Source organism: Platalea leucorodia (assembly GCF_965183815.1).
Source record: "Platalea leucorodia genome assembly, chromosome: 8".
In the NCBI taxonomy this organism is placed as follows: Eukaryota; Metazoa; Chordata; class Aves; order Pelecaniformes; family Threskiornithidae; genus Platalea; species Platalea leucorodia.
The window spans coordinates 23,603,156-23,630,801 of record NC_138830.1 but is presented as its reverse complement, the minus strand read 5'-3'; the positions used below and the strand labels follow the sequence as shown (position 1 = coordinate 23,630,801).

The following is a 27,646-nucleotide window of genomic DNA, read 5'->3' as shown; positions in this document are numbered from 1 at the left end:
CAGTAGAGATAAGACGTTACAATTATAATGAAAAGCAATTGAGATGATTTGAAGAGAACGCATTCAAAGTTAAATGTTTCTGAAGTTTCTGAATTTTACATATGTGAACTGTGGAAGTACTTCCTGAGCTTGCCTTTTCTCCATAATTAGAAGCAGGTTACATTGCTTCTGGTTGATAAGCCATTAGTTATTAGTAGAGTGCTAAATTTGCCCTTGTACTAAATGACCCAAAGGGGAAAAGCTGTCTGTTTGATTACAATAATAATAGTTTTAACAATTGGATTTACTTAGCTAGATGTTAATTGATCCACTTACAACCTTCTGCAAAAAGAGTTTGTGAATGTTACACAAGACTGCAGGGAGCTGCAGGCAAAAATTAGAAGACATCAGGTGAATTAAGGGTTATGAACTGCCAAGTTCTATTGAAGGAAAACTACATTTCAAAAAAGGTCTCAGTCAGTGCTGAACATTAAAAAGAATTATGCAAAGTTTAATTGTGGATAGTGGTGTGAACCATCTCTTTATTGGGTAGTTTCAGTTTTCACATGAGAAGGAAAATACAGGTGGTCTGAAAAAATTAAGATGTTATAAATGAGAAGTTGGAGTTCATTCCTTATTTTCCATTGTTCTCTTGCTTTCCTTGGGGCTGAAGAGTGGAGAGATATCTGGAGGGGGTGCATGGTTATGAAATCAATAACTTAGAAACTTGAAGGCAAGAAGTTTCTGTGTCCAATAATCTTTCAAGATAAACAAATGACTGATGCACGGAAATTTGGCAACTGGGATATCCCCAACCTTGTGTAAAATGATAAATAACACTTTAAGTAGACAGCTATTTGCAATTTCACTTAAGCAGAGCAGTATTTTTAACCTGAAATACACAGGTTTCTGAGCCTTTTCGCTCCCCCACAACCTTTCTATCTTATTTAACTGTAACCAGTTTTGACCTGTTCCACTCCAAGTACAAGAAAACTTAATCACCATTAACTGCTGGTCTGTATGTCGGTCAGGAGGGATATCCATTTAGCTATGGAAACATACATGGCTAACACACTCTTCCATGAGAGAAAAACCAGCTTCTGCATATATCTGGTTGACTAGGCTCAAGTATAACTCCCAGAGTCTTCCTTAGGCATGAGTATTATGTATTGCCAAGAAAAAAATTACAAGGGAACTTAAAGTAAACAATTGCATTACATATGTCTGTAATTCTAAGGAGTATGAGCCACAGCTGTTGCAATAGTAACACATGAATTTAAATGGAAGGGAGTATTTTTCACCTGTTTATCACATGGGGATGCTTAAGGCTTCATGGATAATATTTTCTGTGTACTTTCTGATGTAAAGTAAAAACCAAAACTTTACAAAATTGAATTAGATGTCCATTGCAGCACATCTGGTGCTACACTCACAATATATATAGTATGGCTGAAATACCATAGTTCAGAAAGTTTATCATCCCTGCTCTACTAACTTTGTAGTTTACAATGACTGTTTCTGAATCTCCATTTCTTCATGTTACATCAGGCTGCTAGCTTTTCTAAACAGGTTTAATAATAGTGCATATTTTAAAACTGTCTCTGATCAGTAGAGAATGGCGGCATTTGTTCCCATTTACGTGTCTAAAATTTCTCTCAGCCTTAGCGCAGGGTTCCAAAGAAGGCAAAAGCAATGCTATGCACAGGAGTTGCAGCAGAGTAGGGAAAGGTATATTCCCGCTTTAGAACACCTCAGACTCTGCCATAGCAACTTCCCCACTGATTTAAGTCCCTGAAAATGGCTAATAACTGTTGTTACAAGAGACAGTTTTAATACTGTGTCATGTCCTAAAGGTCTGATCCAACCAGGCACACTGTATCCTTGTGCCTTTCTGAACTTGATGTGAAGTGGTGGTGCTAATTATATATACGGTGTGTTTACAGACTGAAAATACAACAATTGCTATTACTATAACTAGTGATTAAATCAGCATTGGAAACTGCTGATTTAAGAAAAGATTTTAAGAAAAAAAAAAAAAGAATGGGCAGATATTGGCTAAAGTGTTTAGAAAAGAATTGTCCCTTGGCCATGCTTCTATAAGTACTGTTTTTCCAGACTATTGATCCATACCTTCACTTATTTTGAGAAATCAGATTTTTATTTTTGGTGGAATACTTTCAGTGAAGTACTGCTCCATTGGAGCTGATGGTAAAATTCTCACTGGCTTCAGTGAAATCAGGATTTAAGTGTAAGCCACATAGTACAGCTCTCATTTGCTTCCCTACAACTACAATTCAGCATTTGAAAACAAGACTACCTGAAGGCCCCCTGCTAAGGCTATGGAAGGGTGATTTCCATTTTAAGTAAAAAGTTAGTTTGCAAGGTCTTAAACTCCAGTATCTTGTTTTATACCGAACAGTCCTATTTTGGCGTAGTCAAGAATTGTGGTACACACACATTTATAGTGTTTAGTATCTTTATTTGGCATTTCTAAAAATAGTTTTATTTGCAGTTATTACTTTAAAATGATTTGTTTAAAATATTTTATTCTAACTGTATAGTTCTAATGTGATCTTCATTTCTGTGTTTGCTCTCATCACTGATGATATTCATAACTAGCACTTGGAGATTTGGTGGTAACTCTGTAAATTCTACTGTTCTTCACTTTGGTAGCAGCAGTAGGCTCACTGTACCTTCTTAAAGACCTGCTTACACTTGACTCCACACACTCTTATTTCCTAGGAAGAGAAAATAATTAAAAATTACAACTTTTACATAGGACACATGCATTATACATTCATGTGTATGTCCAGCTTAATTTGAATCCACAATTTTCTATCAAATTAGATTGGGTAGCTTGTATATATTTTAGCCTATTTTTAATCCTAAAAGAAACCAGCTAGTTTGGGTTTGTTTTCTGGTGAAAGGTAGAGTAAGAGAAGTTATTTTGGGATCTCAGATCTTAAAGGGCCAAATATGTTCCTGGTGCATTATTCTCTATTTGCAGTGTGTGCAACTGCTTAGGTCTTTGAAATGGGCATTCTCTATTTTGGACACATAAAGAAGTTATTTGGGGATGGATTTGAATAACCAGTTCTGAATCTGTATGTTGATGACTAGTATTTCAAACCTACAAACCCAGAAATCAGCTGAAAGCCCATTCTAGCAACACAATGATCATGGCTAGAAAAGGATAGGTAGTTGTGTACAGATCTAGGTCTATAAATCACAGCACAGCAGTGAGTTTTGACTGAACTTGACTACACTGGAGGCCTATTTCAAGACAAGACTTTTAATAAAGCTGTCAGAATATTTTGAGGAAACAGGAGGCAGAGTTTGCTGGGAAGTTATGCACATTTTCTTATGGGGGACTTTGATAAAAGGACTTATTAAAAAAACCGTACACTGAGTCAATAACCTTATTGGCATATGTTGCTAGTCCTTAGTAAGAGAAAGTGCTTCATGATGAATTGATGAAACAAGCAGACTGATACAGTGATTTTAGTTAGGACCTGTTTTGTTCACTTCTATATAGGTAACTGGGAAGAAGGAGTGTGCAATAAGGGCTAAGAGATCTGCTGACAATGACAAAAACCTACAGAGCAGAAGCAATCAATACAATAGAAAAGGGCAATAAAACTCAAAAGGAAATGGAGAATGGTCAAATAAGACAATCACATAAAATAGAATCTAAGGAGGAAAAAGAACTAAAAAGTATAGACCATAGAATGAAATGGAGAAAATAGGAGGTGATAAACTACTGAAGGATATGGTTCTACTCTCTACAGAACTGTGGAAAGAATTAAATTAACACTTGGCTTATTGTGTAAAGTTCAATAGGATCATAAAGCTATCGAAGTATCAATTTTTTAGAGGTAACTGCCCATTGTATCAAAGGACTCTCAAGAGTACAGGACCTAGTAATCTTAGCTGGTCAAAAATAAGATATTAAATGGGACTCTTTTACTGTATGTTTAATGGAGAGGGTTACATTATCAAGGATTCAGAGAAATATAGAAGACATCTTTTGAAGTTCATGAAATATCAAAAGTGATAAAATTGAGATATTAGGGACTGACCTCTAAAATACTTGGTTACTTCCTTTACATGAAGTAATTTTGTACTGACTGTTGTGTACATGAGAGACAGATTGTGATAAATTGTACAAGTGCCAATGAGTGCACGGATGCCTGGGAGAGCTGGCAGGTGTGACACAGAACTCTTCGCAGCCTTCTGAAAAAGCAGCCTCTGATCAGTCAGGTTACCTTGGGGTACCGAAAGTGGCACTAGACACATAGGTTTGAGCAACTGAATCTGAACTTATGACTTCTAAAATCAAACTCTTGATGGGGTCAAGTATAGAAAGTGGTCTGGCCTGGAGGTCCATGGCTCGGTTGTAAGGCTAGAGCACGAATCAGAGTAAGGATAGCACAAATCGGGGCTAAAGAAACTGGTGTGGGGGACAGGAAATGGGAAGAGATAATGATTGCAGAGCTGGCAAGGGACCAAAACCAGGTTGCCAATACAGAGAAATCCAAGAGCAACTAGTGCTATTGCTTCATATATGTGCAGATGAGTCCACATGTGCGTATGAATGAGTGCAGCAAGGTGTTACGTTGAACTTCTAGGCCAGACATTGTACAGCTAATTGCAACCTGTTTGCCAGCAGAGAATCTTAAAGGGCTGATGCCTAGTGTCATGGCACCAACTGTTGTGAAGCTGGGAGGTAGTGTGGAAATACTGTAGTGTGTTTGTGTATAGGTAGAGGTAATATGTATACATAGGAAATTCTGGAGTCTCCTTTTCATTGCTTCCCCCCTACTTTCAATGAGAGCATGACCTCAGCTATAAAGTGATCACTTACACAGTAACTTTCTCCCTGCCTGCTTTATATCAAGTATGTAGTCCAGATGGTAAAATCTGTCGTATACATTCCTTTCCCGAACTGGTTTCTGGGACTTCCAGTACTTCCTGAAAATTGTGTTTAGTAATAAGGGGTTTGGGGTACTTTTGCAAAGATTTCATAACTCTGTTACTGATTTGAATATTAAGAGAACATCCATTTAGACTGCTGAATGCTAATAGTACTGAACGGTGAACAGAAATGGAGGTTGGATTTTATTATCTCAGCGGGATGACTGCCTTTTACCCACATTGATGAGAGAGTGAGGATGCTATAAAGAGCTATGTGAGAAAAGAATAGGCATCTTCTTTCAGGTCCTGTTAACTTAGAAAGATAAAAATGATGATCTGAAAGAACATGACATTTCAAATACTTAATTGCTGTTTTAGTTCTCTAGGCTATAATGCAGTCTGGCCTGTAATTATTTTAAAAGAACAATGGTGTATTTTCCCCTTACGGCTTTTTGTTGGATGCATAATTTCACTAGCTCCCATACTGCGTATTTCACAGGCTGTGTGAAGGACATTCTGTTAAATGCCTTCCTCAGTGTAAATGTTTCAAACTGGTATGTCTGGACAGGCAGTTAACACAGAAAGAGTGCTGCTTTGAAATCAGGCAGTCTTTGTAAGGGACATAAAAGCATAATGGCTCCGAATGAAATTGTTGCTTTAGAAACAAGTCAAATGCTGCACTGATACAAAATTATGTCAAAGTAAGCCAAGATAACATAGCACACAGCCTGCTGCATTACATCTAACCATTTTAATTGAGTGGCATTTAAAACCTGTTACATGATCTTACCAGGTGCATTTCATCTCCTTCAATCCACTGGGTCCAACCACGACCTTCTTTTTCTCCATTCTGTACACAAAGAAGTTTATCTCCATCCCAAGATACGGTGGTCTAACAAAATAGACATGTTCAGTGTTACTGTAGTATTCTCTCATATCATGTTTAGTTTCCTTAAAGCAAAACTTCTCTCTAATATAATAAATGATTAATGTATCTCATAAGGAGAATAATTGTAGAGTGTTGTAGCACTTAGGATAATTACAAAAGAAATGAGTTTAAATAGAAAGTCGCCGCCCAACTGCCTGTCAAAACCTGGAAGGATGAGATAAAGCTGTTTAAATGCAAGAAAAAATATCATAAAAATCACGGTGTAAGAGCGCACTCCTCTCTCCGTGCTGACAAATACAGCAGCAGAAGGGATGTGCAGCCTAACCCTGTATTTGCAAAAGGAGATGAAAACTTTAGATTCAGTTTGTTTTTCCACTATAAGGAGGATTCCTGAGCTGCTCTACCTGAAAAAAGTACCCACCTACTGGCAGCTATGGATGAACAAGGCCTTTAAATCCTGAGCTGTTTTTTCCCCATGTCTTAATCTGCCTTCCGTCACCGAGCAGAGTGGTTTGGAAGTATCAGCAAATTGGTAACTTTGTAAGCATCCTGCTTTGTGTGTAACTGTGGCTGGAGAACTACTTGAGCCAGGACTGGCAGAGTAAGACTGAGAGTAAGATGTTGCAGGATTCAACATAGCACTTTTGTGAATATTGGTGCTGTCTTGAGTAGTTCATTAGAACTTGATTCATAAAACTACTTAAAGGTATGAAGGTGCATCCTACAGCTTGTTACTCTGGTTAGTCTTTACTGACAATTTGCCTTTCATGTCTCCTTAAGATATGGAGAAGCAATACTCTGTAAAGCATTTAAAGAGGGAAGGGGTAGAACAGTGACAATTTGTACTCCATGAGGACAGTTTAACATCAATATTAGCACATGGCTTTTAAACCAGCTTGTTTGAAGTGAATCTGAGGACTAAATATGGAATTACTGTCTACCTTGTAAAAGTCTTCAGCCACGGCCTGTATGAGTAGTCAAATATGGAGAGAAGATGAATTCTGATCTGTCATTAAAGGAAAACTTACTGCATCCATCCTGTGTAGTTTCTAAGAAGCCAGCCTACATTTGTCATTCTGAGAATGAACACCACCAGTTCAACATTCAAGAACTACACAGCCCTATTTATTTAATTTGTGTATGTCACAAACAATTAATTCTTAAATGATAACCATGATAGCCACTATGTTTAAATGAGTACAGCCAGCAGTCTCCACCCCTGGGAAGCTTTAGACTAAACAAGCATGGAGAATGAATCACTAGAAAGAGTGCCAGCATAGATAATCATAGGCAAGGCATTGTTATTGATCCCATATAGTCTGTTTGCGCCATATGGGGTCTCTGAAAGACAAACTCATGTATCCTTGCTAAAAATCTCTCCTATTTGGAAAATGCATTCATGAATTCTTCTGTTCGCTCTTGTAAAATGACGTATTTAAACCAAGTAGTAGCTAACATTTTTAAAAAGCCGTATCTTTTTAATGTATAAAATGCCAATGCAGGATGGAACAACACATTTGGGTAAAGCTGTAGTTAATGTGGTCATCATAGTTTAAATCCTCTTCCATATCTGTTTTGAATCTGTAGACATCCAGTTGGAGATAGAAGATGACAATAACACTAGTCAAAGTGAAAAATGTTTAATTTATAAGTTAACATATCTAAGAACTTCTGATGATTCTAAAAAATGAATATATCTAAAAATGAACATTATTTCTACTGGTGACTTGTAGATGTGAGGGATACTGTGGAATGAAGCATTTGTATATGCAGCTTTGCTTAGTAACCACACTTATTTTTATCCATTGAGTATTAGCTCAACATAGTTTAATCATTAGACTAGCTTAATAGTTAAATTTTGTGGGTTTATATGTGAATTCAAAGGCAATATACCACTATAAAGTAAGATCCCACTTTATTAGTACTACTAATGTTCAAAGTCAGTTGTGGAAGTTATTTGTCTTGATAATATTCACTAGCTTAGTACACTTGGGGGCAATTGAGAAACGTTTGTAGCAGTGCAAGGGAAATGTTAACTTTTTCAGCCTCCAAGGGTGATTGAAATTGTTTCATCTCGGAAAACAACACACTTTTTTCTCTGGCTTTCTTGTTTTTCAGTCAAGATTAGATATTGCTTTTGGCAATTTGGTGATAACCACAAAGAGTCTAATACCACAGACCGTTAACCAAGCTGTTTTATCAGCCAATATTCTTGGTTATCATCCTCTGCCTTCCCTTTAAGAAATAAAAATACTGAAGGGATATGAGTAAACCATACAGTTTCTGATTTTTGTATGTGGCTATTTTGCTATGAAGGTTATAAAGGACAGAATATATTGCAGGAGAACATAATGTCCTCTTCTTTGTTAGCAGGAACAACCACTTTATGACAGTAAGATTAATCAGTAGCATTTTTATCTTTTCTTTCTTTAGGTCAAACTGTAATATGTCTCATATAATAAAAGACACAACTAATACAGAAGATGACAGAAACTTCACTTTTAACTCAGACTGCAATAAGTTCTTCCGTTTCAAATATCTCTATTGAGACACACATTGAGTATTAGTTGAGGTTGGAGTTGCTATGGCTGTTACATATGAACTGGCTGCTGTCCACCCTTTACCAACAGCTAAGATACAGCAAGGCTTGCCTTAGAACATTTCCAAATATTTGAGTCAGAACATAATAATAATATTCAAAAAATGCCACTGTAGAGCAAACGTTGGTAAATATGATCTCTTTTGTTGTATATAAGAGCAAAGATTTATTTTTAAAGATTGGATCAGGATATCACCATTGTATAATTAGGACTCAAGCACTTGAATAGACTAGTAAGGCAGTTCCATATGAACCTTTAGTTGCTGGTGTTTTCCTCCCCTGGCACACACTTAATATCAAGATAAAGAAATGCTTTATCTTTTATGTAAAGCAACTTAGAAAAGTAGGCTTTTATAATTAACCTTGTTTGCTGCTGTTTTGATAATAGCATTACCTAAGGTTTGCCTCATTACAGAGACTGAGCAACTGTCTCCTATCTGGAATGACTGAAAATCTTTCCCAGGGTTTGGTGAGCACAGCATCCCCGGGCAGACAGTTCTTATTCTTCATCTTCCTCCACAAACAAGAGGAGGAGAAGTAGACAAACTTTGAGGACACTGGAAAGCTGCAGTTTCCTGATGGTAACAGAACAAACTAGATGAAAATGTAGTATTTCTCTAAAACGGAAGGCTCCTGCCTTTCTGAGCATCTTGTACTACTTGTAGGATAAATGGAAGACTTCATTTATTCCTTTCAACTAGGTAGTACATAATGTAGTTCATCATAAGCAAGCTTACGTTTTGCTTACTTACTACCTGATCATACTTAAACCTAAGATGAATACTTCTTAGGTCTAATGCATATAATCCCGTAGGAAACTTCAACAGAAAATAATGATTAATGCAATTAGTCAATAGTGTCATTAAAAATACTGAGGGAGCACAAGAAAAGTTAATGGAGTGAGATAAATAAGAGTGAGTCTTGCCTCAGTTCAACTTTTCTCAAAAATTCTAACCACCAATATTGCACATCTTTCGGATTATATACTCTTTATTCTTGAGGTGGAATAATAGAGAATGGAGCTCCTCTGGGAGGTGAAGAAGCCTTTGAAGCCTGAGAACACAAAAAATGTTCAGTTTTCTTTAGTTTTATGATATGATTTCTGTAGTCTTACACTTCTTTTGTGTACTTAGGTATTTTCCTTTTATTACTTGGCCATTCACAAACTTTTGTTAGTGATTTTATCTCTTCGTGTTATGAAGATTTAAATACATGCGCATAGCAACACCATCTTCCTGAAAATTAAAGCTAGAACAAATGATAACTGAAGTATTCTCGTTAGTGTTTTCAGTTATGAGACAAGGTAGATTTATTAAATGAAATATTTAGTAAAAACAAATCTATTGACTGTGTATTTGCATTTTCTCTAGTAGCAGTAATAGTAGTGAAGTCTTTCAGAATTACAATAGATACTACTTCCAGCTTCTAGTTGCACGTCATAGTGACCCACAGCCAAAGATACTGACTTTTGTAATTTACTGAAATATTCATCAAACTATTTTATCAAAGAACTCTGCATTTCCCAGTGAGGTCTAAGTGCAAAAACATTCAATTCTGGTTCTGCACAATGTTTCTCATTCCCGTGTTGGCTATTCCTACTGTGCTTGCTTGTGCCATGTGCTCTGCAGTTGAAGATACATAATGTATTTTACAGGTGAATGAAAGAAAATAACATTTTTTTTAAGAGTAGTCCATGAACATTTTTTTTAATGCTACATAGATTTTTGACACATTGCATTTACAAATACGAATTACAGCTACCACCTTCCATCAAAAATATGTTATTGATTTCCCATCTGTAGGAGAAACACAACAGTACCAGTTCTGTTTTTCTTCCCTTCAGAGTGTTGTCTCTCTACTATGGTGCAGCAAATGACTGCAATGTTCTAAAACTGCATGACACACTTCATGCTCCATCTCAGCCCAGTAATTCTCTGCTTATGAGAATGACCAGTCATTTTACAACTGCTATTATGATTTAAGAAGGATTAAACAATGGAAAGTAATTGTTTAGGTCAGATGACACAGGAAAATCCAATTTGAGCTGTGTCCTGCATTGTGTTTACAAATAACACCGAAGAAAATATCCTAGAATTTTTGGTCAAACATGGCAATATATCCAACAAGATATTTAATAGCTTCTCAGGATAAAGCATTTTCATCTGTACTAAGTATCAAAGTGATATAAAAACCTCTGGTAAGCAGTCTGCGCAGGAAATTTTCATCACATGAAGTGCTGATGGAATACACTAATGGTGGTATCACAGAAAAAACCTAATGTAACTGTGAAGGGGCATTCTGTAATGTTGCAGTCACTAGGTATGACCTTCTGTGTAGGAAGCATGTGGCACACTGCTAGCACGAGGGCTACAACCATGTTCAGGGTTTGTCATCTCTCCATCCTGTAACTCTTATATCATCAAATCTGCATCTGGCAGGTTGGTGACAGACAGATAAACTACTGAGAAAACAGCAACAAACCCAACAGAAAAATTAGTGGTAGGATTCCTGGACTTTATGTCCAGATACTGTTGCTGGACAAAGGCTATACATATTTAGCCATCCTGTAGCTAGGTCGAATGATAAAGTCTATACCAACCTTTTCTTTCCTTACTAACTTCAGTTCAACCCTGTAGAAGCACTTACAAATCTAACCTCCCGTTTCATCATTCCTGTTTTTAGCCATGCAGCAACAGAACTCCCAAAGTTAACTGATAGGAAATGGCTGGTAGTACAATACAACACATTTCTCAGCTGCTTGTGGGGCTGGCAGATGTGATGTCTCATAATAGGTATCTAAACCTACAGGACTCTGAAATGTGTTCATGCCATTACAAACTTGCTCAGACTGTTATTGAAAGACAAGCTGGGTATAATGTGGGCATTCTATACCTGACTGATAAGCTTTACTGAAGTTCACTTCAGTCAAAAGATGAGATACTTCTAGAAGCAGTATTTGGCTTCTGTGATTGTCAGCATCTCTGTTGCTAGCAACGGGGCTTAGGACTGGATTGACAGATTTTACATCGAAAGGTAAGCTGCTGTCAGATAGAATCAGATCTTAAATGGTCAAATTCCTTATTTTGAATCCTTGCTCATAAGAGCAATGAAGGAAAGCAATGACTAAAGACATGTCCAGGGAGTAGGAAAGTAAATGTGCCAAAGCTCCAGGGTATGCAGGTGACAATATGTGAGTGGAGGAGTAGAATCAGTATTTTGGACTGTGCATAATGTTTTATTTCTTAGGAATGGTGGAATTTTTTTCCTACTGAAATAAAATTGTATACAAATAATACAAAAATAGGAAGACTTCTGTATATCCTATGCCAGAAAAGAAAGTACAAAACAGCACATCCAATTCACTTTGTACAAGGATCAGAATCGATTCTAAGATACTTATAGTTTAAATTAATGTGTGTAATTGATTTATCCTCTGTGTAATTTTAGCAAGATGCAATTGTACAGAACACTAATGGTTTGTCATTCAAAATTGGATTTGCTAAATCTGGTTCTCAGATTTTCAGCTGATTCCTTCTGATTGCACTTTCTGCATTCATAACTCTCTGAGCTTTTTAGGATTCGCAAAAAACTGAAATGCTAAGCCCATCCAAATCCACCTCCCCTACAAAGCTTCAGTATGTTAGCAGTGGTTTTCTGAATAGCTAGCTCAAAGCTTCTGATCAGTCTTGGGTTATAGACATGAATCCAGCAGTGCAAAATTTGAAGTTAATGACATCTTAAATTACATGGCAAAGGATTCTAGAGATCTCATTTGATATCACTAGGCAAATGTGCTGAGCATATCACTTACAGGTAATAAGCAGTAATGCAGCATGAAACAAGGCAGAAAAAAGGAAACAGCTCCTCTTTACTGAGGCACAGAGACTGAATGAACCAGAGTTTTAGAGAGCCTGAGACAGATTCAAGAGTGGACCTCTGTTCTCTGGAGTTTCAGAGGGGTTGACTGGAGGACTGTTCTTCCTCACTTGTGGACAGCAGTTTGAAAAAGGTCAAGTATCAACAGAAAACTACGTAAGACTACGTCCTTTAAATTACGCCCCCCGAAAGTCAGAGATTATTCCAGTGAGGAGCTAGGGAATTTACAGTACTGCAGAGAGAGAGGGCACTAGATTTGAGAGAAGACTATATTTATATACACAGAGGCAATGACATAAAAACACCTCCTAGCAACAGTCATTCTAGAACAATGCTTGTTCCAACAAAGTATATGAGAAAATACTTACACGACAAAAAGAAAAGGACAGCATTTAAAGAGGTAAAGAAACAAAGCAGTTGAATCAGAAGGATCAAGTAAAGACATATTGCTGATCTTGCATCTTTTGCATCTTACTAGACAGACACAATTTATTCTGAGTCTTCTCACCCTGTGGGGGATCCCTACTGAAATTCCAAGTATTGTTGTTTTTCTGGCAGCAAAGTCTTCATTCCAATGCCTACTCTTAACTAGATTAACAGCTGTGAATTCCATTTGTGGAACAGAGGAACCCTGCTTAAATAGTTAAATAAGCTTCACGAGCCCTGTGATTTTATAACAGGGCTTTATTCTGACCTTGCAGCAGTATAAATCAAATTATATCCAGAACAACTAAACTTCATTGCATTTTTCCTGAATACAAACCAGAGAGGAATCAGTTTCACATCAGGCATGTTTGTTATTTAAAATGTGATCAGTTTCAAACAACTTTCCTCCTTTCACTAGGAAAAGGCACAAGTAACTAGCACTGGTTTGTGTGACAGAAGGATTGGTCAGGTGTCTATGAACAATTCTTATGTGGCTGTCTTAAATGTTAAATGACTATATGTTTTCAGGAAGATACTTCATACGGTAAGATGTATGATAGATCTGATGAGTGAATTCTACAACTTCCAAATCCCCCTCACCCTACCCCACCCCACCCCAGCAACTCTTAGCTATGACTAAAAGTTATATTAGTTCCCATAATGGAACCCTAAACACCAATTTGATAACTTATCCATGGTTATGTTCTGCTTGTATTCTGTTTTGGTTAACTAAATGATTAATATGTACAATTTCCCACCTTCAGTTTCAAATTCTTGCTGTTTTATCTGTTTAGCAATCCCCAGTCATTGTCATTTCCTTTCCTTCTTCAATGTAAGAAGAAAATTACTATGCCAAAGAGCACAAGGCTCTGAACTACTGAAGCATCCTTCACTTGCTTAGCCAAATATTCAATTCTAATGCAACTAACACTGTTCTCAGTTATCCAAGAAATTCTGCTGTTCTATATTTAGAACATAGAATATTCCTTGATTTTTTAAACAGATCACTTGCTTTTAGTCTCTGTCAAAAGATAGATAGGTTCATTCTGGATAGTGCGAGCTAAAGCAATTCAGCCTCATTCAAATGCTTGAGCAGCAGACAAAAATTATACTGCAAAAACCTTCTCTGAGTTTAGCAGCAAAATGATTAGAAAAGTACAAATTTTAGGGAAGTAATTTTTGCATCTGAGCTACCCCATTTTCAATATGCTTTGACTCATTGGGTGCAAAGACTTGGAACACGAAACTTCAGCCTTTGTTTCAGCCTTTAAGTTTTTACAGGTAACTTTTTAATAAACTGTTGAGTGATGTACTAAGCAAACACACTGTGAAGGTACATAAGGCTAACTTCTCTGCTTAGTGTCAGATCCTGCCCCGTTCTTATGTTTACTGGTACATATTTCACATTGCAGTTGCTTCCTCAGCTTCACTGTTTGTTACTGATGGTGAAAAAGGGAGGCAAAACTATTTGGTGATGAATGATACATACTTTTGGAGATGGTTTTCAATTAATTGTTGTTTCAATAAGGTCTTGCCTCTTTGTGCACAGTTAATTTTTTCCACAGCAAAGTTTATGTGCATGAAACAAGGTGCAGTATCTGAGATGCTCACTAAATTAATCACCACTAGAGATTATAGAATTTATCTTTAAAATTGAGGAAATTTCATTATGAGACTGGAGCTTCACTGAGAATGAAGATAGCAGGATCAAATACTCAGTTCAGGAAATACCAAAGCCATAGTTATCTATTTAACTTTAAATTTCTGTCTTTGTACACTATACATCTGATATATGCTACCAATTAAAACCATGAACAAACTCTGCAAAGTAGTAGAAACTTTATCACATGGTCCAATTCAAATTTCACACCGTATGAGAAATAATGTAATACAATAGTAATGTTCTAAACTTCTTTCTACACCATCTAATGTGCACCTTGTAACATTTGTAAAGAATAAAAGATGCTCCTGAATACATAAACTTTCATTTTACCTTTGTAGTTCAAACTACCGAGTTTTTAACAACCCTAAATATTAAGTATGATTAAACTTGCAGAAACACATCTTTCATGAAATTGCCAAACAAATAGAGAAACTCTTATTGAACTTTTATCTAGGAGATAAAATCTCTGGGGAAAAGCTCCAGGAGAAGCACAAGAGCATGATGGAGCTAAGTGAATGCAGATGTCTTGTCTGCATTTTAGAGACCAGGTTGTGCTGCAGCTTGCTCCATACACGGTTTCAGTAATGCTCAGAATGCATCGAGTATCAGCTGTCTTCTTGGAAGTACCTTGCACTGTGATTAGTGATCTCTCCTGCGTCCACACATCTGTGTGGTCAACTACCCTAATCTTTGGTTTTACAGAACAGAGAAATTGCATCTTTAACTAAACTAGTAGGGCTTCTGAGTTTCTCGAGATTCCAAAGCAGCAGATTTTCACTTCCCAACAGAAACAAAATCTTAAAGGAACCGATGTCACCAACCGTTGTTACCTATATCCCTTAAGAAAACAGAACCACCTAAAAACATGTTGCATACAAGAAAGCGACAGTTAAAGGCCAAAAAAAGGACAAACTGAAACTGCTAAGGTTTATCCAGCTCAATTAACTCACTGTTCCAGAAAGTTCAGACAGGCTTCCAGGAGTGACCAACTATAAAAATGAAAAAATCCTAACTGAAATGAAGGAGGGGGCCTATACTATCACAGGAGTATCAATTCCTACTGTCAAACCTTCAACTTACTTCTGAAATAAGTATCAGCAAAACTTTTTAGCCTTTACTCATCACAGACAGTATCGATTTGGAATTATTGTACTTATACTCTACCCTGACTGACTCAAAAGACGTGTTTTACAACTGAAAGGTGAACACAATTTCAGTGAATTATACACAAGATCTAACCTGTTCACCATGCTAATATTATTTTTACTGATATGTTCTCTAGTTAGATGATATATTCTTCAGTAAAAGAAAAAAATATCTCTGCCTATTGGATGAATTACTTCTCAGGTTATTTTTGCTAGTCTCCTGATGATTGCTCTGCTATATAGATTAATGTTTAATGTGTAATTTGCCTTATCTATGTTACTTTGTACTTCTCATACACTGAGCTACTTGGATAAAACTTGCCCAGTGGTCTGCTCAGTCCACTATATAAATAACAGTAATTGATTCACAATCTCTCCCATTACACAGGTTAACTATTAATGATTAAGCCATTTATGGCATGCAGTTTCACAAGCTACAGATGAGCAAAGGCAACACCAAGAATGAGATTCAACCTTTGCTTTTATGGTGGTTTTCTTCATAACACTACTCAGGGAGTGGTCCAGTATCTCTTATACCACCTCCATGACCCTTCTCTCACCAGACTCTTTCTGCACCATTGGAGTTATTTTGTTGCTTAACAACTGCAAGTTTTGCCTGACATGAGACATGATGGTTATCAATCAGATTTGGGCTGAAGTGGCTTCAGAAAAGACAGCTTCTTACGCTGTTTTGCCTTTGAGAAAACTGAGGTCTCATGTAGAAAAGAAATCTTGAAAATTGAACTATGAAGTATGATACATTGCTACAAAGCAAACAGGGAAGCAGTGATCAGTGACCTTAACTGCAGTTGGTACCTGTTGTTGGAGGCCATAAAGGGATATGGAGGATTTCTGAAAGTTTTTATGGAGTTATGTGCCTAAGTCATTCTTAACAAAACAAACAGTCAGGGTTAGTGAGTACCCCTTGGGTTTTTTTGGAAAAGGCAAGATGCTGGTACCTTCTGTTTCCAAGGCTGAGTAAGCATTTTGCTCTAAACAGCCAAGAGATAAAATGTTTAAGCAACCCTTGGAAGTAGGGTGAACTAGGTTCCACTCCAAATCAAATAGCTGTTGCAGTGACTAGAATAATCTTTCTCTAATTCTTTCTGGTTCAACATTTTCAATTCTTCCCCATCACTCAATTTAGCAAAACAGGGTAGAGAATTTTGGCCTGTTACAAATAATGAAATATTTAGGGTATTTGTCAGGAAATTAAGAGTTGTGTGCTAAATCTATTCAGCATTTCAAAAGCAGGACTAGGCAAGGGCCACATTTCCATGTCTTCTGAATCTGATTTTTCAGCACAGTGGTTGTCTCACACATTTTATAAGTACTCATTGCAGGTCCATGCTAGACAGCCTCAGAGCACAATTACTTCTTTCCGCCGTGTAGAGGATGTTTTAGTTCTCCTTTAGATGGAGTTGAATGGTATTTAAGTACAGTTAATGCTTAGATGGAGACAGTTCTGTACACACACAAACCTGTACTTCACTGACTCAAACACTGAGGACTTCACACATTTTTAGCATTTGAGCAGATGTTTTGAACATTGCTATCTTTAACAGTATTTTAGCCACCTAAGTCTAAGTCTTTCTTTGGGCTCGTAACTGTTCAGTGGATCTGGACCTCATTATCCTGATTAAGAGCCTTCCACCAGTCAAAAATGCATTATGACATTGGGGCACTTTCCTATACGCAAATACACATTGCTTCTCCTTTTGGTGAATTTTGTATTCTGTGTTCTGTCATGCTTCTACCTTCTGTAAAGGTAAAAGTAGAGAAGGATTAGTTGAGGCACTCGCTAGCTAGCCATTTTTTTCTGATCTTCATGATCTTTCCCTTTCCTGCCATCAGCAGAGCAAAAGCAAATTTGCACATCCTAGTGTTAGAGAATAGTATCGTCTTTAAATGGCACTATCTTTCTAAGAATGGAAACCTATTAGTTCTCTTTTATGTGATTTCTCCTCTATAGTCCCTCCTGAGACAATTTCCTTTTGCTTATCAACGTCTTCACTGTAGGATATTGCAGGTGTCATGCTTTCAAACTAACAGGAAAGGACTTGGTATTCTCAAGTTTTTCTCCTGTTAATTGGTATTTATCAGTCGTAAGTCAGAAAATATTGTCTCTCTGGCAAGCAAAAAGAGCTCGTAAGGCAGAGTCCTCAGTGTTTGCTTATTGATTGCAATAAGATTTGTTCCAGTAGGCTAATTAACGCGTCTGCACTAATAAATACACCCAGGAAGGAAGGAGCACAGGAAGAAGAACAAGAAAAGCTGCGATTTCTAAGCACTTGCCCATTCTTACACATGGGGAATAGTGCCTGACCCTGCAATCAGTGGATTTCGTTTACTGTAAAACATTACTTAGTGAAGAGATTCTGAAAGTCTGAACCTGAATGTCTTTTTGACTAACAAATATCCCAGTATAATTGAGTAACGGTTCATTGAAGTTACTATTCATTCATTGATAAAATTGTTCTGTGCTCCTGATTAAAATTAGCATTCCTTTAATGTAAAGGCACGCTAAAAACTGTGTGCATCTCGGCAAACCGAGAAGTACAGGTAATTTTAGGGATAGCCACAGAAAATGGTTAATAGATGTGGTCTGCAAAAGGCCTCAGATTATTAGTATTCTTTTTTTTTTTTTTCCCGTTGTTACAGTTCTAATTCTTACCATGCATTTGCGATCATCCACCCCAGCTAAATCCTCCTCAAACTCCTTTCCTACATCAAATTCCATGATGTAGTTTCTAAAAGTGCTTAGCGTTTTAATGATCATATGATCCCCATTCTGAAGGATTTCTTTGTCAGGTTTTAGCAAGTTTGCTATTTTTCTTACAGCAACATTTACATCTGAAAAAGAAAAAGAATTATTTTAATCCAGAGAAGTCCACCACAAAAAGAAGCTTGTAGCTCTTGGGAGAACTAAAATGAACAAAGATAAATAAATGCCCAGATCTTTCAGGCCAGCTGTCTCATCAGGAAAAAGTCCATAACCTAATTCTTTTAACTTAAATAAGGTAATGTTTTGATTTTCTGATTATATGGAATCCTAAAAAATACCATTTGTATTTGACAGTTAATAAAGCCTTCAATATTTTTATAGAAATACTAGCACTTTACAGCAAATGCAAACACACAAAATTCCATTACGTACATTATTGTCTCTTTATTATACATTAAAAATTTACTCTTTTTTAAATTATGTTTGTTTTTTTAAGTTTGAAATCTGCCACTTACCTCTTCAAGCTATGTAGTTTAATCTCTGTTAATGTAAGCTTCAAGATGGTAAAAAGTAGAGGCTGCTTAAGACAAAACAATAAATGCATTTCTGAAAAAAAAATTTCTCACAAAAATGATTTATGACTGTACAAGAAAAAAACAGATTCATGTAAAGACTAAGGTTGCATTCACTGATTATTTATTAAAGAAACATGAAGGGAACCTTACCCAGGGCTTTCAGATACTCCTCAAAATTGTCATTGCTGACCATTTTCCAGTAACCATTGAAATCTGCAGGCATCCCTACTTTAGTAATTGTCAAAATCAAAGTCTCAGAACAGTGTGTTGATTCTGCACCACACAGCTCACTGCCTTTATTTGTGGCGAGTTTGAACTCTGGTTTCTTTTATCTCTTTTTTAGACCATGTAGCTATGCAAGTCCTTCTAATCCGATTATTGCTGAAGTGTTGCCTTTAAATCCTTCCACAAGACTGAACCCCTGAGATTTCCAATGACAGCAGGATGACTCGATTTAAACAGAATGAAACATTCACCTTCCGTATAACTTCTGTAAGGGTACTGATTATCTGGAGATCCATTTTAACCATATTACTCTTCATCTTCCATGGACTCAGAAAAAAAACTTTTAAATAGCTTTAGTTTAGGATATTAGCCAAAGCTATGCAAGTGCTTATCTTTTGTGTTTTTCTGAGGCAAATCCTTCTTCCTTGAATATGTTCCAGCTACTTTATGCCTTCTTTTCAGAAAACGATCATACAGACTCTTTCAGTGAAAGCAATTTGTGTCTGGCATTACTTTAACTTGTTCCACAAGCTCCTTAATTCTAGAGAACTACCAGTGGAAGCTATTTGTCCAACTGAGGGCTCAAAAAGGGCCAGTTAGGTGCACACTTGTATTAAGAAGCAGTGGTTAATTCTGTACATTGATAAATGCTACATCACTACTGAATGCATGCTTTCAGTTAATTTAAGCAACACTGAAACACAGAAGTAGCAGTTTATGGAGACTCTATATTCTTCGAAGGTGTCTTCTGTCAAAAATGTGAGACTGAACCAGCAGAATAGGCAAACAACATACAAAAGAATGGATTTTTCTGGCTAACATTAGGTCTCAAATACTGAGACAGCCTCTTAGCTATTTTCATTTATTTTCCACTGTGTATTTTCAAATGGTAGAGCTGAAGTTCCTCTTGGATATGTTAGCTACTCCAGGGCCTTGGCACGTATTTACTCTTATAGAAGACTCTGGATCAGAGAAGCAAAGAAACCCACTGTCCTGGTTTCATCTGGGATAGAGTTAATTTTTTTTTTTCCTAGTAGCTGGTATACTGCTATGGTTTGGATTTAGGATGAGAACAATGTTGATAACACACTGATGTTTTAGTTGTTGCTAAGTAGTGCTTACACTAGTTGATGACTTTTTCAGCTTCCCATGTTCTGCCGGTGAGAAGCTGGGAGGGGGCACAGCCAGGACAGCTGACCCAGACTGGCCAAAGGGCTAGGCCACCCCGTATGCCGTCATGCTCAGTATAGAAACTGGGGGGAGTTGGCCAGGGGGGACCGCTGCTTGGGAACTGGTTGGGCATTGGTCTGCAGGTGGTGAGAAACTGCATTGTGCATTACTTGTTTTGTATATTCTTTTATTATTATTATTCCTTCCTTTTCTGTCCTATTAAAGCGTCTTTATCTCAACCCATGAATTTTACTTCCCCCCCCCCTTTTTTTTTTCTGATTTTCTCTCCCATCCCACTCGGGGGGGCAGAGTGAGCGAATGGCTGTGTGGTGTTTAGCTGCCTGCTGGGTTAAACCACAACACTCACCTTAAATCTGGGGATGAGGACTGTCTGCCATTTGTGAATCTGGAGGATTAAAAGTGACACGAATGGTGCATGCTTTTTTAAGTGCTTGCATGAAAGAAAGATTTATTTCCATCTCTTGTCCAAACTGCCAGAACACAAAAAGTTATTCAGGGTCCCAAAAAGGTAAAGTTTAGCAGTAATATATATTTAAAAATATATACACAAAGAAAGCTTTGGTTCTTTTTATTTTACTGCTTCAGAACAGTAAGGCATCTTCATGCTAAAACTGTCTGTAGGATTACAGAATTACAATTCAGGAAAGTAAGGGAGGGAACTGGGGTTGTTTAGTCCGGAGAAGAGGAGGCTCAGGGGAGACCTTATCGCTCTCTACACGTACCTGAAAGGAGGCTGTAGCGAGGTGGGGGTCGGTCTCTTCACCCTAGTAACAAGTGACAGGATGAGAGGAAACAGCCTCAAGCTGCGCCAGGGGAAGTTTAGGTTGGATATTAGGAAAAACTACCGAAAGGGCAGTCAGGCATTGGAACAGGCTGCCCGGGGAAGTGGTTGAGTCTCCATCCCTGGAGGTATTTAAAAGACGGGTAGACGTGGTGCTTGAGGACATGGTTTAGTGGTGGACTTGGCAGTGATGGGTTAACGTTTGGACTCGATCTTAAGGGTCTCTTCCAACCTTAACGATTCTATGATTCTATGAAAGTACTGTTTGACCCTTAAGTATCACTGGAGATTAATATTTATTGTTAAGATCTTATTTCTTTTACTTTCACAAGGAAGCTGTTCTTTATATATTTTAAGCTATGCAGCTGAGCATCCCAATTTGCTTAAGCACTACCACACACAAAAAAAAGAATTTAAAACACCACATGAATTCAAGACATTTTGGACTGATGTACTCATCAGTCCTCATCAACAAGAAACAACTTTCTCTAGAACTTTACATGAAAAAACGTCAGGCCTGTCCACTTCACACGCTACAGACATCAGTCATTTAGTGGGTTTACTGTTGTGTTATGCAACTTAAGAGGCTGAAGCAAGTCACCTTCATTCTTCCGCTCACTCTCTTCGGTGTAGATATTATGGTGTGCAATGTAGGATATAACAGAATCTGGTACGAGGTATTTTACACTTAATCCCCTGCACAAGGCATAGCGTATCTGTGTTGCACTGATTTCATTCTGAATCCATTCTTTCACCAGAAAGATATTGTGCTGAAATTTAGTTAAAAGGTCTGATTCATTGATATACTGAGCAGGATCAGAGCCAGCACGGCTAATACAGACCAAACCAAACTTTTCCACTATTTCTTTGATGTGTTCTTCCTTCCAGAGATTGGGTGTCTTAAATGTCTGTAGAAAATCAGCCCCACAGAGCAGCTTTAATTCTGGTAGAACTGGAAAGACAAAAGGAAATGAGAGATATCTATACTTGTTCGGTTTTCTAGGAAGTTTATACTTAAAATTGGTTTTAACTCATCACTTTATTTTCCTTTTCTTTTTAAATCATTTACCTTTACTCTAGTTTTCTTTCAAAAGGTTGCAAGAAAAATTCAGCTTGGATTTTATGTGGCTGGTCACAATTACTTTATCACATACTTCATTATCACTCACAGCATATCAAATATTATCTGTACAATGTTAAAGAATTATTCCTCCACTCAAGCAAGCCAAAAAGGGAAAGAAGCAAATAAAGAAGAGAATTATTTTAGCACAAAGACCAGACTTGGTTGAACCTGGCTACTACACCCCAGCCTGCCCTGCTCGCTGTGCTCAGGTACTGTGGTACCAACCCCAGCTAGCGAGGCCCTTGCCTGCCACTGTGTTACCACATATGGCTCCCCATCCCTTAGGGAGCGGCTGCCCTACTGCGCTCTGGCACACAGACACGTTTGCATACTGTCACATTAGCCAGAGAACAACCTAGAATTTCGCCTGGGTTTGTGCACCTATATCATCCAAAACATGACGGACTGTATCTAATCTAACTACCCTTACTGGTACAATAAGTTAGTTAGTTGACCTACTAAGTTTTATTTTATTTTTAGAGAAATTTGAACCAGCAGAATATTATACAGATAATATTTTGTGTCACGTAGCCATGGCATTTTCGTTCTAGAGAACGAAGAGATCTAAAGCCAAATTTGCTGTACCTTGAATAATGACCAAGAATGATACTTCACTAGCACACTTTTTTTGTTTTCTCTCCATTTATTTGCTGCCCACTGCCTAAGCCCCAGTACAGAACTATCTATCTCTTTCCTCAAAGTCTATTCTACAGCACTCATCATTATACCGTCTGAGTATTCTACAAACATTGACTAGGTATTTTCACAGCCTTGCATTCATGTGAAATGAAGGGGAAGAATGGAGGTATTGGCTGCATTTTACATTTATTTGTGGTTGTAGATGGTTAGCACATCTGCAAGTCTTATACAAACAACACCTTAAATAAGCGATTCGAAAAATAAGAAACATACCAGTCATGATGCATGAAAAGCATACCTTAAGTGACTTAAGATACACTCACTTTTGCAGAGGTTTAGTACGTACCATTGAGTTAACTACAGCAAGCATTTCTTCTCTTCTCACACCCCTCACTACATACCTTCTGACTCCTACAACAAAGGTGGCAGGGGTACTGCACTGCACTTCCCTGTACTCTGAATGCAGCATTACTACAGAAAGAGGACTGTATGAGACAAGGCTATCTTGAAACATTCATGCCTGACAGAATCACCGTAGACTGTCCACATACTCAAAAATATAATTCTGGGGTTTTTAGAGTTTATAATTAGTGTATTTGGTAGGAATGTGAAATTTTTGTAACAGCACCCTCCTCCACAAACCACCCAGTAAATTTTATTTTGATACCCACACCTGCAAGGTTGGAACGTTCAGATTCAATGCTCTCATCTCCGACACTTGAGCTAGTGCAGAAGTACCTGCAAAAGTTGTCTGTGATCCCTGTGTCGACCAGGGCTACAAGAGTATGAAACTCTGAAAGAATGACCCGGATACTTCTGACAGATGATGAACACAGACACCAAGACCCTTAGGATTCACACAACCCTGGAAGCTCTGTCATGATAAAGCTGATCTTTTCTGCTTCATCCCTTCTGAGCTGTCCTCTGCCCATCTATCTCCTCCTGCCACTTCCAATCTTCTTGTCTTTCCATTCACAGACTCTACTCTTCTTTTCCAGTTCCCTGTCCTCAGTTCCACGTTTAGACTGTTTACAGTCCCCTGCTTTCCAGAACCTTACCTGGGTTTTATGTCACAGCTTGCTTTTTACTTAACAGCAACCTCCACAATTAAACAGTACTCTGTCCCAAGCTGTATTAGAGCTAATATCACACCAGAGCTTTTATAGTGTTAATGGGTTTTCTCTGAATGTAAATGCATTGCAGTTCTAGGTTACTAGAAGCTAAATTAACAGATTGCAGGCTTTACAAAAAGGCTGTCAATTTTACAAATATGTCTCTGCATATCCCCACATCTTCTGCGCCAATGAGAAAAATCTGTCTTGGGCCTTTCAAAGGCACTTTGCTAAATGATGATCTGCAGCTTCCACTATAGATAATGGTATAAAACCCAAACGCTCCATTTTTTGCTAAGTACAACAGCCTTTATTTCAGGCCATGGTATGTCTGGATCAGGGAAATTTTTCCTTGTTTTGGATTAGCGCAGCTCAGTCAATGATGGTGGAGGGAAATGAACTGCAGTTCTTTGAAGTGTTGATGAGGGAAAAAGGAGCGGGTAAGCTAAAGGAGAAATAACTATTAACACAAAGGAAGTAGCTGGATTTAAGGTCTGATTAAGGGAGACTGCTGTTGGAATATGCCAGGGAAAAGTGTTCAAGAGGTGACAACAAAGTTGTTCATGTAAGGCAACTGAGACACTAGAAGCGCAGGGGATTCAATGAAAAATGAAATGACAATCAACCATCTCTTGCAAGCAGGAGAAGAAATATTGCAGGTAAAGCTATATTTGGTGAATCAAGGAGGGATGGCAAATCCCTGGACACTGAAAAACAGAGAAAAAGAACTCCATAATCTTGTTGTTTTCATCTTTGTCCTGAATGATTAGCACCAATAAGCTATTCGAAGTTTATTAAAACTGCAATCATTTATCTATACCTGTCCTCAGTGAACCTTTTTATTTGCAATATATATAAAAGTGACCTGATAATTTCATGTGGAACAAAATCATGAGGTTCAGCAACATGCAAAGAAGTCTTACAGTTTAGCAGGCATACCTTTAATAGAAAAGTAGTATATTATGGAATTTTGCCACTGCTAAATTCAGCCATCAAGCTGATCTTTGTGAAAGCTTCCATTAGGTGACTGAGCCTTTCTACAAACTTCACAGAAAACCCCAGTTCAACAGATTTCACTGTCGGGAGGTTTTTTTTTTGGGGGGGGGGAGGGCAGAGGAATTGGGTAACGGTTGCCTGCCATTAGAAAGTTTGTACTAACTAACATTTATTTATGAGAAATGGGAGGAACTGTACTCTGCTCTGGAGTTCTCAGTAGCTCTTGATCATTCCCTATGCCCCAAACCCTATCATGCGAGTGACCAAAGGAAGTGGGGGAAAAAAACATTCTGTTCCTTCTGGGTGGGCCACCTGTTTAATATAGCCAAATCCATATCACTGCCCAGTCAGTCAAAGCACCGAAGGCAGAAAAAGTAAGTAACAACACGATACTAGCCCTTCTCTGTTCAAACTAATGGATTGTTCTTTGCAGATAGCTGCCAGATAGAATTAAAAAAAAAACAAAACACCAAAAAAATCCCCCAGCCACTATGTATGAGACAGAGAGACTTATTTCTTGCCTGTCCTCCTTCTCACCTAGTTTTTGCTATGCCTTTTGTTTTTGACTGTATAGGAATCCTGTGATGATGACTGATGAATTCTAAACTGAGAATCTTTATTGGGAAAGAAAGACTAGTTTTAACATTTGTTTTCTTGACCATTTTTACATAAAATGCCATAGAGTTTGAAATAACTACAGAAAGAATTTTTTGTCAAAAGAATTTTTTGTAATGGAAAATTATAATAGTCTTTACTACTTCCACACTAATTTTCCTTACTGTGGCAATGTGGAATAATCTGACTTGTCATTTGCCAGCAGTCATTAACCCCATCAGACACAATTCCACTGCAGTTCAAACACCTTGAGACTTTTTTTCCTCTACCATCTATAAAGATACAACAACTCATATTTTGGAAACTTTTGTATAACCACGAACAACTTAAATGTATTATTCATGTCCAAGAAGTGCTGCAATACTACAGGAAAAATGTAATGTTTCAAAAATGTAGCAGCATCCTAGCAAGTCGTAGGGCTAGGGAATACGATAAAATAGAAAACTCAAAACTGGGTGTTTCCAGAACCTGCCATACTTCTAATGTCAACAGAAGCTTTTCTGTCTGGAAATGCTTTAAACACGAATGCATCAGCATCACTGGTGTGGTATCCATATACTTTGTCTGTTGTCTAACACTAGAATTACAATTCTAAGTAATTCCTATATTTTTGGATATTTTTTATTCATATATTCTATGCTTTGCAAAACCAGCAGGGCCACAACACAGCTGAAGAGATACTTATAAACCCAAGAATTAATACAAATCCAAAATAAGTCTCCTGTCTATGTGGGACTTAGTTAATACAAAATAAGTGCGCCAGCAGTCATGCTGGCATTTGGCATGGATTGTTTTTGTCAGGCAGCTCCAACCCTCAAAACTTACCAGCTACTATGTTCAACTTTTTCATCAATTAGTCTAGTCTGGTAAAGCTGTATTGTTTTTAATAGTAAACAAACAGTTGTGTTTACAGTTATGAACAAACCTGAGTGCTGGTAAGAAAGGGAATCCTCTGTAGATCTTTCTATGGGCCGTTTGTTTTTCATGAGTTCATTCTTGGACTGGAGCAATCTGAGTGATTCATTGTAATGGTGCCTGCATTTAAAATAAAGGCTTCTGTGTGAGGTAATCCTCTCAGAGATGCACAAAGCGATTACCTGGCACTTTCAGATTCAAGAACACAGTCTGCTTTTATGCACTTTGCATTTGAATACAATTTGTTAAGAATTTAGCATATTCATTCTACCATGAGATTAGTATCAATGCAGTTAACATTTCGCGGAATTCACAAGCAATCTCCATAATGGCATTCTGGTTTTCAATTCCTTTGTGAAATTCTACCATTATGGCAATTTTGGCAGCAACATTACATTTAAAATGTTGTGGAGGTTTTTGCTTGAAACAGGATTAAATCACACTGCAGTCACTAGATTTAATTTCTTAATTAAATACAACTCCTCATGATGATGTTTCTACAATGTGTTTTCAGGATGAGACATTCTTGTTCCCTCTCATCCTCTTCTCCATAAAAACATGTTCCCTGAGTTTTCACCTTGCAGTTTTCCCTTTCATTTTAATTAAAAGAATCACAATCCTGAGAAACTCAAAATATACAATTCTCATGAATTTTTTGACATCTGCTATGCTTCTAATTTTACTGAGTTCAGATCCATGAAGGCGGGCAAGGATCCTTTTGTCCATTTTTCCAGGTTTCTATCACTTTGTTCTTTTACTGCTCCTGGTCACTGGTGCCCCACTGCAATACTGGTACTATTACCTCATGGTTGTGGCCCCTTCTTTGATCATGAAGGCAAGTGCCAATCTTAGATCCAAACATCCTTCCGAATCAGCATGGCCTTCCCTGTTTAGAATAGTCCCTGACTTGCACCATCCTGAGCCATGCTTAGGCATTGCTCATATTGGCACAAGCCAAAATCATTTCAGGAAACAAGCTCAGGGTTAAACAGGACAGGTAGACACAGACTCAAGGCAATGTCCCATCTCTGTCTAGTACAGATATAGCCAAAGTGACCATCAGGTCTTATATAACTGTATCAAAGCAAATATTATGAGTTACAAGGTACAGTCCGAATTCAGTATGTGTACAAAGCAATACGTAACCCTTTGAATGTCTGGCCTAAGGAATGAATTTATAGTTTAGTGACTTAAATGTACACTCTTCAACTCATGCAAATACTTTTAGCCACAGGAATAAGTTGCACAAGTGTCAAGA

The 27,646-nt window shown here is 37.5% G+C and overlaps 2 protein-coding genes across 2 annotated transcripts in view; both read right to left on the bottom strand.

Moving 5' to 3' along the window:
• Window positions 1-2,663: 2,663 nt before the first annotated feature.
• Window positions 2,664-19,014, bottom strand: RBP1 (retinol binding protein 1; the record flags this gene model as incomplete). The annotated part of the gene is made up of 4 exons (XM_082319590.1): window positions 2,664-2,717; window positions 5,684-5,785; window positions 18,166-18,344; window positions 18,942-19,014. The coding sequence occupies 4 exons, from the start codon at window positions 19,012-19,014 to the stop codon at window positions 2,664-2,666; spliced, it is 408 nt and encodes a 135-aa protein (XP_082175716.1).
• A 2,006-nt stretch (window positions 19,015-21,020) lies between these two features.
• NMNAT3 (nicotinamide nucleotide adenylyltransferase 3) overlaps window positions 21,021-27,646 on the bottom strand; it is a 31,984-nt gene continuing 25,358 nt past the window's right edge. Inside the window, exons 5-6 of the mRNA XM_082319188.1 lie at window positions 26,399-26,508; window positions 21,021-21,940 (exon numbers count right to left, since the gene is read on the bottom strand). Of these exons, the coding sequence (XP_082175314.1) occupies window positions 21,531-21,940; window positions 26,399-26,508 (520 nt within the window). The 3' untranslated portion in view covers window positions 21,021-21,530. The remainder of the gene's footprint in view (window positions 21,941-26,398; window positions 26,509-27,646) is intronic.